The sequence below is a fragment of the Entelurus aequoreus genome, linkage group LG11, assembly GCF_033978785.1.
Source record: "Entelurus aequoreus isolate RoL-2023_Sb linkage group LG11, RoL_Eaeq_v1.1, whole genome shotgun sequence".
Lineage (NCBI taxonomy): Eukaryota > Metazoa > Chordata > Actinopteri > Syngnathiformes > Syngnathidae > Entelurus > Entelurus aequoreus.
The window spans coordinates 52,591,895-52,604,977 of NC_084741.1; the positions used below are offsets into that span (position 1 = coordinate 52,591,895).

At 38.0% G+C, this 13,083-nt stretch overlaps 1 protein-coding gene and 1 pseudogene across 1 annotated transcript; one reads left to right on the forward strand and one right to left on the reverse strand.

Annotated features, from left to right (window-relative positions):
- Positions 1-202: 202 nt before the first annotated feature.
- On the reverse strand, positions 203-5,739 carry LOC133660226 (serine/threonine-protein kinase ULK4-like). Its single transcript, XM_062063513.1, has 9 exons — positions 5,649-5,739; positions 4,796-4,933; positions 4,528-4,627; positions 4,113-4,252; positions 2,927-3,068; positions 2,628-2,729; positions 2,457-2,540; positions 846-921; positions 203-631 (listed from the first exon to the last, which is right to left on the reverse strand). Exons 2-9 carry the CDS (start codon positions 4,931-4,933, stop codon positions 574-576), a joined length of 840 nt encoding a protein of 279 aa, XP_061919497.1. The 5' UTR covers positions 5,649-5,739; the 3' UTR covers positions 203-573.
- Positions 5,740-5,964: 225 nt separating this feature from the next.
- Positions 5,965-13,083, forward strand: part of LOC133660224 (trafficking kinesin-binding protein 1-like) — a 75,328-nt pseudogene continuing 68,209 nt past the window's right edge.

Genomic DNA, 13,083 nt, shown 5'->3' on the forward strand with positions numbered 1-13,083 from the left:
CAGAAGAGTATAACATACAATGGAATTTGGAAAAAAAAAGTGTAAAAATAAGATTTAGCATGTCACTAAACATGAAGTACACGTTTGTTACTTATGGACTAAGTACATCATATAAAAAGATGATTCTTAATTTTTATTCTAATTAGGGTCCAATAAGCCCAAATAGCAAAGAGAAATAAAAAAAAGCATGTAAACAAACAGCTTGGGTCTTAAGAGGTTTTAAAAATTAAACACATTGTATTTCCATAGCACACATGCATTGTACATTTGAAGTAATGAACAGGGCTGCAGCAAACATTTATTTATCACAGAAAATATTAATTAAAAAGCACTAATGGTCACATCACTGACTTTCAAGACTTCTTTCTGGAGAGTTTCTAGACTGGAGAATAACAATTTCAGAAAACTGTTGTCTATAAAAGTAAACATGAACATGTAACTTGTACTTCAATGTAACCTTGTACGCGTGTTTGAAATAAAACTATGCCATCAGCATTACTTTAACATAAATTTGTCAGTATGGACTTCTGCAAATTAAAAAAAGATGTGGGGCCCCTTTATCATCTTCATCCTCTAATTCCCATCTTTCAGTGTCCAGAAAGGGTGCTTCTGCAACTCTGACGAGTTTATTCTTGAAAAAACAACACAGTACCAAAATTAATTAAGTTGACTTTACTTCATTACAGTATAATAGTCAACTGAAGTCAGGCCATTTAATTGTAGCATTCATACACCTAAAAAGTACTTAATACATCAAATCATGTTGCATTGTAGATGCAGTATAACTCAGTGATGTTTTTACAAAGTGATTGTTCGTGCATGCGTGTGCGTGTGTGTTGTCCGACCTCTTATTAGGTTTTTTGTTGAGTAAGCCTTTCAGAAGATTTTGGAAATCCTGACTGGGAGGAGGAGTTGAAGACTCTGTGTCAATGACAAGAGGGGTCATCAAAAATACAGCATTTTTAAAAATGTCAGCGACTCCATCCAACCATGCAATTTATGAGCTAGGGTGAGCTATAGCCTATCCCAGCTGACTTTGGGCGATCGGCGGGGTACACTTTGGACTGGTCATAGGGCAGATATAAACAACTATTCACATTCACATTCACATTCACATCTATGGTCCATCTAGAGGACAATTGTCAAACTCAAGGCACATTGTTTTTATGTGGCGCACCACATCATTTTATGGAAAGGCCACTTCTGTTTTGCCATGTCATTTAATATAGTCTGCCAAATTGTTTAATGTGGTCCGCCACATTATTTTATGTGGCCCTCCACCTCATTTTATTTGGCCCGCCACATTATTTTATGTGACCCACCACGTCATTTTATGTAGTCTACCACATCATTTTATGTGGCCCACCACATCATTTTATGTGGTCCGCAACAATATTTAAAGTGGCCCGCAATATTACTGAATGTTGCTCTCCGTGTCAATTTATGTGGTCTGCTGCATTATTTTATCAGGACCGCCACATCATTTTATTAGGTCTGCCACATTATTTTATGTGGCCCGCCACATCATTTTATGTGATCCACCACATTTTTATGTGGCCTGCCACATCATTTTACGTGGTCTGCTGCATTATTTTATGTGGTCCACCACATAATTTAAAGTAGCCTGCCACTTCATTTATCGTGGTACGCCATATTATTTTATGTGTCCCGCCACTTTATTTATTTGGCCTGCAAAAAGCTGGAAATATTAATTAGTATTAGTTCTTTAAATTTTGACGGAAAAATACACTGCATCCAAATGCATACAGTATGTCCTGCACTTTTTGTTATCTGATCATGCAACAAGATGTTGCAAACATTTTTTTCAGTTATCAAAAATAAATACTTATAATATCCGATTGTCACCTTGACTTATGATTTCAAAGCAAGTTATCCATTTGGATAACTTGCCATTTAGTAAAAAATGCAATGATCAAAAATAGTTGCCTATGCAAATAATGTAAATGAGGCTATTATATATTTATATTCATACGTATTTACTGTTTCAAGAGGCCGTCTGAGTGCAGCCAGCCACAATTGCAATGAGGTCCTCAATAAAAATTAGTTTGAGACCCCTGATATAGTCTCTAATAAATCCAACATGTATAGTTTTTGGACTGTGGGAGGCAACCGATGTACTTGGATAACACCCGTGCAAGCACTGGAGCAACATGCATACATCACACAGGGAGGTCTAACTACATGCATCCCCATGTTGCCCAGCAATGACACAATTACTTCAAAATGAAGTCTTTAAAATTATATTGGTGTAGTCTTTCATGCTGCTTCCTTTTGTCAAGTTGGCATGGGTTTGAATCCCTATCAGTACTCAAAACACAGCTAATGGAGCTCTTTAGTCCTGAAAAAGGGCAATTCTCATTAAAACTAACATGCAAATGATCTGCTGTGGCAAACATGCAAAACACTGTATGTGTGTTCTGGTGTTTTTTTTTTACCTCTAGGTATAGGTAATGATGGTTCCTGATGCAAAATATGTTCCAGTAGTTTTTTGTAAGTCTTTGACATGAAAGGAGGCTTCCCTAGTGAACCAGACATAAAAAGACAAGACAACAGTGATAATAGGTCATTATGATATGAAACATACAGGATCTTGGTTGGTACATTACCCGTGTACATGCACTGGAGAATACAACCAAGAGCCCAGAGATCTGAGCTCACAGTAGTTTCTGAACCCTGTAGAACCTCTGGTGCCGTGTAAATTGGTGAGCCTGATAGTATGTTATAACAGATATGCACTTTCATCAAACTTGGAAGAAAAACAAGATATTGCCAGTTGTAGCCATACCGATGATTATCATAAGTAGATCTTGGAATGTGGTATCTTTTTAGTCAGTAATTTATCATTCACATATTCAGTAGGGCATCAACAGACATATTGATGATTGTTAGACTCGTGATTACTGACCTTGAAACCTTTTTTTTACATTGTCATATTTTCTGCTTCCTGCTTCTTCGTACAATAAAATGAAATCTTCAAAAGTGTCTCTCTCTGTTTTGGAGTGACAGAAGTTGCCTAGCTTTAACATGCCATTGTTATCCAGGAGGATCTAGGAGAGATGATTATAATCACATGTCATGTAAAAGATTTAAACAAGTAAAATGTCTAATTCAAAAAATCACATGGTGGCTGTGGATTCATTTTGATTAATCACCATTAAACATCATTCATTTGTAATGTATATTAATTGTGTTTTATTTTGCATGCATACATAGTTAAGAAGGGATATATATGCACTTAACAAATACATATTTCACCTGTTACTAGGTTTAAGTTGTTAATGTGTGGCATTTTAAGATGTAAGTAGAAGAAGACTCCATCATGCAGAGTGTGCGTAATACTATTGACTATTGTTTTTGTACTACAGCGGTACCTCAACTTTATTAAAGTACCCCAACTTAACAGTGCTTTGAGATAAGAGCTGTCTCTTGGCTAATTGTTAGGCTTTAAGTATCAAGCAAAAATTGGGAGTTACAAGCATCCCCACCATTAGTTGGCATAGCAAATGTCACAGTAAATCCCACAAGATCTGCCCAAAACATCTGGGCTTACTCGCTAGCATTAGACTATAGCTAGAGATTGACATGACTTTGTTTTTCCAAACATGGGAAGGAAGTAAGTGGGTGTGAAGGACATTGCTGAGGAGTTGATGACATTCATTGAATTAAAAAAAGAAAGGGAAGGAAGTAAGTGGGTGTGAAGGACATTGCTGAGGAGTTGATGACATTCATTGAATTAAAAAAAGAAATAATCAAAAACATGACAGAGCATGTCACTTGGTGAAGCAATTTGAGCGCATCACTGCTAGTCTGCCCCATACTGAAGCACAATAATAGTAACAATAATAATGTCTAAACGACAGACATTTATCCATGAAAATATTGAAAAGCTGCTGATGGTGTGTGTGACAGAGAAGCAGCAGGAAGGAGATGGCATAGAAGGCCATTCTCCAAGGTAAATGCTATATATTATTATACATCACATTACATTACATTCATCCACATTAAAACATACATTTGGGCAGCCATAACTAAATAAATTACAAAAAATATATATCGTGGTTGGTGCTTGACACATACAGTACGATACAAACCTTAGCAGGTGTCAAGTCAGAGAAAATAATCCCTAATTTGTGGATGTATTCCAGTCCTTTAACCAGGTCCAATCCAAACATCCTCACTACATTCTCTGGAAAGCATCCATCTCGAACAATCACTGACTCCAAGGAACCACCTAACATGTCGACAAAGTTGATAGTAGATGTAAAGAGAAATGAGAGACAATTTCACCAAAATATGAAAAAATATGGAAAATATGACACAGACTCTACACAAATTAAGTTACATCTTTAATTCTTGACCAATATGTCAAATCGAAGGTTTGGTCTACTATAAGATATAAATTCTTATTTACACAGCCATCCATTTTCTACCGTTTATCCCATTTAGATTCCAATAGCAGAGCCATGTAAAAAATATTATTGTACAAAGGTAGTATTTAAAGTTTACCTGTGCACAGCTCCACCACTAACCACAAGTGCTTTCTGGTCTCATACCACTCATAAAATTCTACAATGTTAGGATGATCCAGATTTTGGCTAAGACGTACCTGGAGGGAAAACAAGACACCCTGCTAATCTGTATAAAACAACAAAACACGTTACACCCTTGGGATAATAACATACTATGATTGGGGAAGAAGCTATTAACCAAAATAAATAACAGTTCATATTCAAGAAACCATTTCTGATCATGTGGAAAATGAATCATATCTTACATGGTTTGTAACTTCAGGTCTCTTCGATTTGTCAATGCATTTGAGAGCGACGTAGTTTAGAGTGCCCATCCTTCTTCCTTTATAGACAATAGAGGTGTAGTTTCTTCCCATCTCCTCATACAGGTTAATGTTCTCCATCTGCGACGAAAACAAAAAGGCATACAATATTTATATTCCATATCAAATATATCAAAATGTAGCATCAAATAGACAAATGCATATTTGCACACTTTCTAAATTACTACTTCATGACTTCAAAGATTTTTTATTGTAAATGTTTCCATAAATGCAAGACATAAAGCCATCTAAGTCACACTAATATTACATGTGTCAACAGTGATTTTTTTTTAGCTATTTCATGGACTACTTTGACATTTAGATTAGATCAAATGTTTTTATTGTGATTGCACACAATAGACAACAAAACTTGGTTTATAGTTACACTCCAATTTACAGCAGCATTATGGCATAGTAAAATAATTTTTTTAAATGTACAAATAAAGTGTACCCAAGATATGTTAAAACATGTTAAGGAAGTACATACATATATACATATAAAATGTGGACAGTTAAGCAGTGATCTAAAGTGGTGGATTATTTAATAAATAAAATAATACATAATAAAATGTATCTTGTACACTATACATGTCCACAAATGTTTGGCAACAATCAATAACACTTATGTTTGGCAACGATGTGATTTGTAAATGACGCATGTTTTGATAGAAAAATACACACGCTTTTGCAGTTAGAGACAAACACAAAATGTAAGTATTCCGCTGAGAGCATATACAAACATTATTCATATCTGAAAAAAAACCCCCATTTTTAAGAGTAAGAAAGATAACTGTACCTCTGAACCACCGACAATTTTAGTTTCACATTTAGTGTTATGCGAGAGGAGTTATATGAAACACATCTACTTGTATGAGCATCTTTGATATGACATCACAATCAAAGCTACAACCAATGGTTAGACATAAATAGAAATCAAAATGTTGATGTTTTTATTTCCAATATTCTTGCTGAAATACAGATTTACCAAATATTTTGAACGTATTTGTAAATGTTTTACATGTAAAAATATCATTATAGAAATCCCATTTCATAAAATCAATAACGTTGATGATGCATCCGTAGTATTTTATTTTGAAATCCACAGTAAAGGAAGTAGGAGCCATTTCCTCTTCATTGACACCAATGTGATGCTTTGTTCCTATTCATCGTTAGGCGCACCCTGGGGGAAGCGCTGGAACATTTGGTAAAGTTTAATAAACTACCCCAGTTAAATGTGTTTATTCAGTACTGTGCTGTACATGTATGTACAGTAATTAGTTTATCAGATAGGCTATTCTTGTAGCTGTAAACGAGTTTCATTTACGAAGCTGATTCCTCAGAATTTACGCTGCCAAACGTAAGTCACACAAAAAGGGAAAACGGATTTAATGCCTCGTTTTGGGGCCAGCGCTGTCTTCCATAAAAGGTAAGAATGTGTCTGTAATGTAAGTACATTATTATTTATTTGATGAAGTTTTTTAAAGTTTTCTGAAAGTTGAGCAGGTGCAAACTAAGTGCCACAGTATATATGACCATAAAGTTAAATAATGATTACAGTGATAAACAGGTTAACAATCACTAAAACATAAACTTTGCTCTACGTTACATTTTTACAGAGTTTTATAAAACATTTGCTTTTAGTATGGATTGTAAAAGGTTCAATCAATGTGTGAAAATTTATTTTTGTATGACACCACATTAAAAAAATTAGTTGAACAAGTGCTGACTTCGCTACTATCAAAGTTATATCAACACTTTACTGTAATCATCTATGTGCAAGTTTTTTTTAAACTAAGTATTATTAATAATAGTACAGTAGTACCTCAACTTACGAGCTTATTTGGTTCTGTGAAGGAGCTCTTAACTCAATTACACAAATTGAAGTCAACATTGCCCATTGCAATGAATTACAATACATTTAATTTGTGCTTGCGTCCCCAAAATAGCACCATTTTAGCACCGTTACACGACTTTTAAAATAAAAAACAACTTTTAGAAATCTTGTATGAAAAACAATATAATAGTGCTGTCAACTACTATAGTTTAGTAAATAATGTAATAATAATGTACAACATTTACCTTGTGGAGTGGACTTCTACGGTATCTTCTTCCAGCTGCTTCTCTGTCAAACATACTATCAGCAGCTTCTCCATATGTCCATGATAAAAGTCCACCAATTTTTTAAATATCATTTTAAAGGCCTACTGAAATGAATTTTTTTTATTTAAACGGGGATAGCAGATCTATTCTATGTGTCATACTTGATCATTTCGCGATATTGCCATATTTTTGCTGAAAGGATTTAGTATAGAACAACGACGATAAAGATCGCAACTTTTGGTATTTGATTAAAAAAAGGCTTGCCCCTACCGGAAGTAGTGTGACGTAGTCAATTGAACATATACGCAAAGTTCCCTATTGTTTACAATGATGGCCGCATGAAGTGAGAGAGATTCGGACCGAGAAAGCGACAATTTCCCCATTAATTTGAGCGAGGATGAAAGATTTGTGGATGAGTAAAGTGCAAGTGAAGGACTAGTGGGGAGTTGAAGCTATTCAGATAGGGAAGATGCTGTGAGAGCCGGGGGTGACCTGATATTCAGCTGCGAATGACTACAACAGTAAATAAACACAAGACATATATATACTCTATTAGCCACAACACAACCAGGCTTATATTTAATATGCCACAAATGAATCCTTCATAAAAACACCTCAGTGTTTGTTATGCTAGCTCTTAGCTCCTATGCTAGCTCCTAGCTCCATATAAGCCGCCAATCCAATTAAAACACCTGCACAACACACACAATCACTCAGCCCAAAAGACTGTTCACCTAACCCAAGGTTCAAAAAGCTTATATATTTTAAAAAAAGTTACGTACGTGACGCGCACGTACGGTCAAGCGATCAAATGTTTGGAAGCCAAAGCTGCATACTCACGGTACCTGGTAGTCAGCTGGGAATGACTAAAACAGTAAATAAACACAAGACATATATATACTCTATTAGCCACAACACAACCAGGCCTATATTTAATATGCCACAAATTAATCCTGCATAAAACACCTATGTGTTTGTTATGCTAGCTCCTAGCTCCTCTGCTAGCTCCATAGAACACGCCAATACAATTCAAACACCTGATCAACACACACAATCACTCAGCCCAAAAGACCGTTCACCTAACCCAAGGTTCATAAAGCTTATATATTTAAAAAAAGTTACGTACGTGACGCGCACGTACGGTCAAGCGATCAAATGTTTGGAAGCCAAAGCTGCATACTCACGGTAGCACGTCTGCGTCTTTGTCATCCAAATCAAAGAAATCCTGGTAAGGCAAGGCAAGGCAAGGCAACTTTATTTGTATAGCGCTTTTCATACACAAGGCAGACTCAAAGTGCTTCACAGACAACAAAGTAAAATGAAAGAAAATAAAAGCAAAATTAAAATGCAGACAATAAAAATAAGAACAGTGCAGACGTTAAAAGTTAAAAGATTAAAAGATTTAGCTGAAAGCTAAGGTGAACATAAAAGTCTTCAGTCTAGTTTTAAAAGTAGTGAGAATTGGGGAGAGTCTGACATCTTCAGGAAGTTTATTCCAGCTATGTGTTGCATAGTGACTGAATGATGATCTCCCTTGATTTGAGTTTACTCTTGGAACCGCTAACAGATTGGTCTCAGAAGATCTTAGTGATCTAGAGGGCGTATATAGTGGGAGCATATCAGTGATATACTTGGGCCCTAGACCATGTAGTGATTTATATGTGAGCAGGAGGATTTTGAAATCTATTCTCTGATGTACAGGGAGCCAATGTAAGGATTTAAGAATTGGTGTAATGTGCTCACATTTTTTGGTCTTTGTTAGAACTCTAGCAGCAGCGTTCTGAACAAGCTGTAGCTGCCTGACAGTTTTTTTGGGAAGACCTGCAAGGAGACCATTACAATAGTCTAGCCTACTGGTAATAAAGGCATGTACAAGTTTTTCTAAGTCTTGAGCTGACATGAGCCCTCTAAGTCTTTTTACATTTTTGAGGTGATAGTAGGCCGATTTTGTTACTGATTTGATGTGACTGTCGAAATGTAAATCAGAATCTAAAATAACCCCAAGATTTCTGGCTTTATTTGAGGTTTTCAGGGACAGTGATTGAAGGTGTTGGATGACTTTAAACCTTTCTTTTTTAGCACCAAAAACAATTATCTCAGTTTTATCTTCATTTAGTTGTAGGAAATTTTGGCACATCCAGTGTTTGACTTTCTCAATGCACTGGCACAGAAGATCTATGGGGCGATAGTCATTTGGTGATAGCGCTACATAGATTTGGGTGTCATCGGCATAGCAATGATGGTCAATGTTATTATTTTGCATGATTTGTCCTAGTGGGAGCATATAGATGTTAAATAAAGTCGGCCCCAAGATTGAACCTTGGGGGACTCCACACGTTACGTTGGTTGGTTCTGATACAAAGTCACCAATGGAAACAAAATAGTTCCTATCTTGTAGATATGACTTGAACCAGCTTAAAACTGTGCCTGAGATCCCCACCCAGTTTTCCAACCTGTCCAAAAGTATTGAGTGGTCGACAGTGTCAAATGCAGCACTGAGGTCCAAAAGCATTAATACTGAAGTTTTGCCAGAGTCTGTGTTTAGACGGATGTCATTTATAACTTTAAGAAGGGCCGTCTCTGTGCTATGAAGAGGTCGAAATCCTGACTGGAAGTTGTTGTGGCAGCCAGTAGAAGCCAAGAAGTGATTTAGTTGTTGGAGGACAACTTTCTCAATTATTTTACTTATGAATGGTAGATTTGAAATTGGTCTGTAGTTGTTGATAACAGAGGCATCTAGGCTCTGCTTTTTTAGAAGAGGTTTAATGACTGCAGTTTTGAAAGCCTTCGGGAAATTGCCCGATTTAATAGAATTATTAACTATTTGCAAGATGTCTGTTGATAGGCAGTCAAAAACATTCTTAAAGAAGTTGGTAGGTAAAACATCAAGGCAGCAGGTGGATGACTTTAGAGCTGTCACCGTTTCCACTAGAGTTTTAGAGTCTATGGCATTAAAGCTTGCCATCATTGCTGTGTTACTTTTGCCTAAATGGGGTGGTGATCCAACTTTTTTACTTGAGATATTGATGGTGCGTCTGATGCCTTCAATTTTATCAGTATAAAAGAATGCAAAGTCATTGCATTTCTGCGTGGAATGGAGTTCGGCTGGTATTTGTGTTGGGGGTTTAGTCAGTCTGTCAACGATTGTGAATAGGGTTTTGGCCTTATTTGTGTTGCTGTTTATGATATTGGAGAAGAATGTTTCTCTAGCACTTTTTAAGACTAAATTGTAGGCCTGGAGGCTCTCTTTATAGATGTCATGGTGAATATGAAGTTTTGTATTCCGCCAGATTCGTTCAGCCTTCCTGCACTCTCTTCTCTGGGCTGTTACAGCAGCAGATTTTCTCCAGGGTGCCTTTTGCTTGCCAGAAATCGTTTTAACTGTAACAGGTGCAATGATATCTATGATATTCACAATTTTGGAATTAAAGTTGCTTACAAGATCATCAGCATGACATGGGTTTAGAGGTGGTAGTGAGGAGATGGCGTTTTTAAAGAGGACATTAGCATGTTCATTTATGTACCGCTTTTTGACATTCTTTGATTCTGTTTGTGTGTCCGGAATTACAGAAATATTAAAGAAAACACAGAAATGATCAGACAATGAAGGATCAATCACAAGAACATCAGAAACATTGAGACCTTTTGTGATAATCAGGTCCAGGGTGTGTCCCTTATAATGTGTAGCCTCTTTCACATGTTGAGACAGTTCAAATGTGTCTAAAATAGTAAAAAGTTCTTTTGCGCCCTTGTCATTTAAATCATCAATATGAAAATTAAAATCACCAGTTATAACCAGGCAGTCAAAGTCAGTGGAGATGCTAGACAATAGTTCAGTAAAATCATCAAAAAAATTTGCAGAATATTTAGGTGGCCTGTAGATAATTAACAAGAGAATTTTGGGAGAGCATTTCAACACAGCACACAGGTATTCAAATGATGTAAACTCACCGAGTGACATCTGTTTCCCCTGAAACATGTTTTTAAATATAGCAGCAACCCCTCCACCTCTTTTCCCCGATCTACATATATCAATGAAGTTATAGTTGGGGGGTGCTGTCTCGATCAGAATGCTTGCACTGTTATTTTGTTCCAGCCATGTTTCAGTTAAAAACATAAAGTCAAGTTTAGAAGTGCTAATAAAATCATTGACTACAAATGATTTGCTATTCAGAGACCTGACATTGAGCAGACCCATCCTGATGGTGTTATTGACAGGCTTCGATGTTGGCTTTGATTTGGAGATAATAGGAATGAGATTGTTTAGGTTAGCAGGGTGGCTAAGTTTCCCAATGTTTACTCTCTTGGTAGTCACAACAGGGATGTAGAAGGTGCCATGATTTGATGTAGGCAACCTTGGGCCCAGCTGATAATGTGGTCTACTGCTGAACCCTTTTCTGTATCAGAAATATTCAGGACTGCTGTCAGGGCGAGGCGGGGTTTGCCGTAAGGGGGAGGGGGAGTGAGCAGCGTCAGAGCTGGGACGAACTACTGAAGGTGGACGTTGAGGGCGTGTAAGGGGTTGGCGTGAGAAAGGTGAAGTATGGCTGGGGGGTTGTGGAGCACGCCTTCGTGGAGGGGGTGGTGGAGGTGAGCGATGATCTAGGGGGGTAAAAATCTGAGTAGGGTGGGGCGTGAGTGGGGGTAGCTCCCGGAACTCCAAGGGGGAGAAGGGGGGAGAAAGGTCTACTTGAGGGAGGGAGAAAGATGGAGACGTGGATGGCTTGGGGGATGTGGGGGAGGGATCTTCACATGCATTCAGAATGGAGGGAGGGGCGGTAGAGGAGGATAGACACCTCTCCTCTTTGCTCTGGTGTATCTCATGGTCGACGTTCTCCTTTTGCAGTGGCGGTCCTCCTTCGACGTTCCTGATAGGCTGTGTTGTGTCTTCCTTCCTCGGTGGCTCCTCTTGTCTCTTGTCCTTGGCAGTGATGATAGATGCAAGATGCAGGAAGTGAAACATGTTGTTCATGAATAGCTTTACTCCCATCTTATTCAGGCAAAGTCCGTCTGCCTTAAAAAGATGCCTGCGGTCCCAGAAAAAGCTAAAATTGTCAATAAAATGCATTGAACGAGCAAGAAGTGCACTTGATAGCCACTCATTCAGTGAGTAAAGTCTACTGAATCTCTCAGCTCCTCTCCTGATTGGGGGTAGAGGACCACTGATAAAAACGTCAGCATTCACAGCGCTGACTGTTTCAAAGAGTTTATTGAAGTGCTCTTTCAGCTCTCTTGATTGTTGTTTTACAATGTCATTAAAACCAATGTGCAGGATGATATTTTTCACATTTGGGTGTGCAGCGACAATTTCCAGGATTCTTTTTTCCATGTCAGATACCATATCCTTCGGAAAGCAGAGTACTTTGGTGTTATTATTGCTTTTCATATCTTTTACAGAAAAGTCCCCCACAATCAGATTTTCAGGAGCTCTCGTTAGCTTTCTCTGTGGTGTAAAGTTAGCAGGTCTTACCCTTCTGCGTGGTGATGGTGGGTTATTCAGGCAATCAGAGGGGGATCCATTGTCCATCAACAGTGGGGCAAACCTGTTCTTTAGTTGGACACTTGCTTGCTGGGGAGGTTTATTGGTAGTTCTCCTCTTCTCAGCTGTCCGCTGCTGTGTCCTGCGTGGCAGTGGAGTTGATGACGCAGTATGCCTGGCTGAAGATGGTAGCGCAGGCCAGCCGGTCAGATCAGAGATATCGGGGCGCTGGGTCCTGCCAGATATCCATTCTCCCTTGTCGCAGGGAGGTGGTCTTCTCTTTGGCTTTGCACCAAGTGTGTTCCAGGGAGGATTTTCACTGGTAGATTTATTACCCTCTACAGGGACCTCCCGTTTCTTCGTAGCTTCATTGTTGCTAGTTAGCTGGGTTGTAGCATGGTGCTGTCCAGTGTTTTCAGTCGACAGGAGTGCTAGAGTGGTGTTGTAGCCACATTGTCCATTCACTTCTAAATTCACTTCCAACCGATTCATTTTTATTTCCAACAGTAAAATCTTCTTTAGCAGTTTGTGGTAATCTTCCGTAGAGAAAGGAGGCATCTTATGCTGATTACCTTTAGCACTGTAGCACAGGCTCGGGCTCAGGCTTATCTTGAATGGTAGGCCTCCTCGCGTAGTGTTGAGGACGTCGTAA

Bases quoted from the DNA above. Each gene is read 5' to 3' on its own strand.
- LOC133660226 (XM_062063513.1), bottom strand. From the start codon at position 4,933: ATGGAGAACATTAACCTGTATGAGGAGATGGGAAGAAACTACACCTCT. The intron at 922-2,456 runs GTAAAAAAAAAA...TCATTGACACAG, and splicing joins ATCATTACCTATACCTAGAG to AGTCTTCAACTCCTCCTCCC. The intron at 632-845 runs GTCGGACAACAC...TGTTTTTTCAAG, and splicing joins AACAAAAAACCTAATAAGAG to AATAAACTCGTCAGAGTTGC.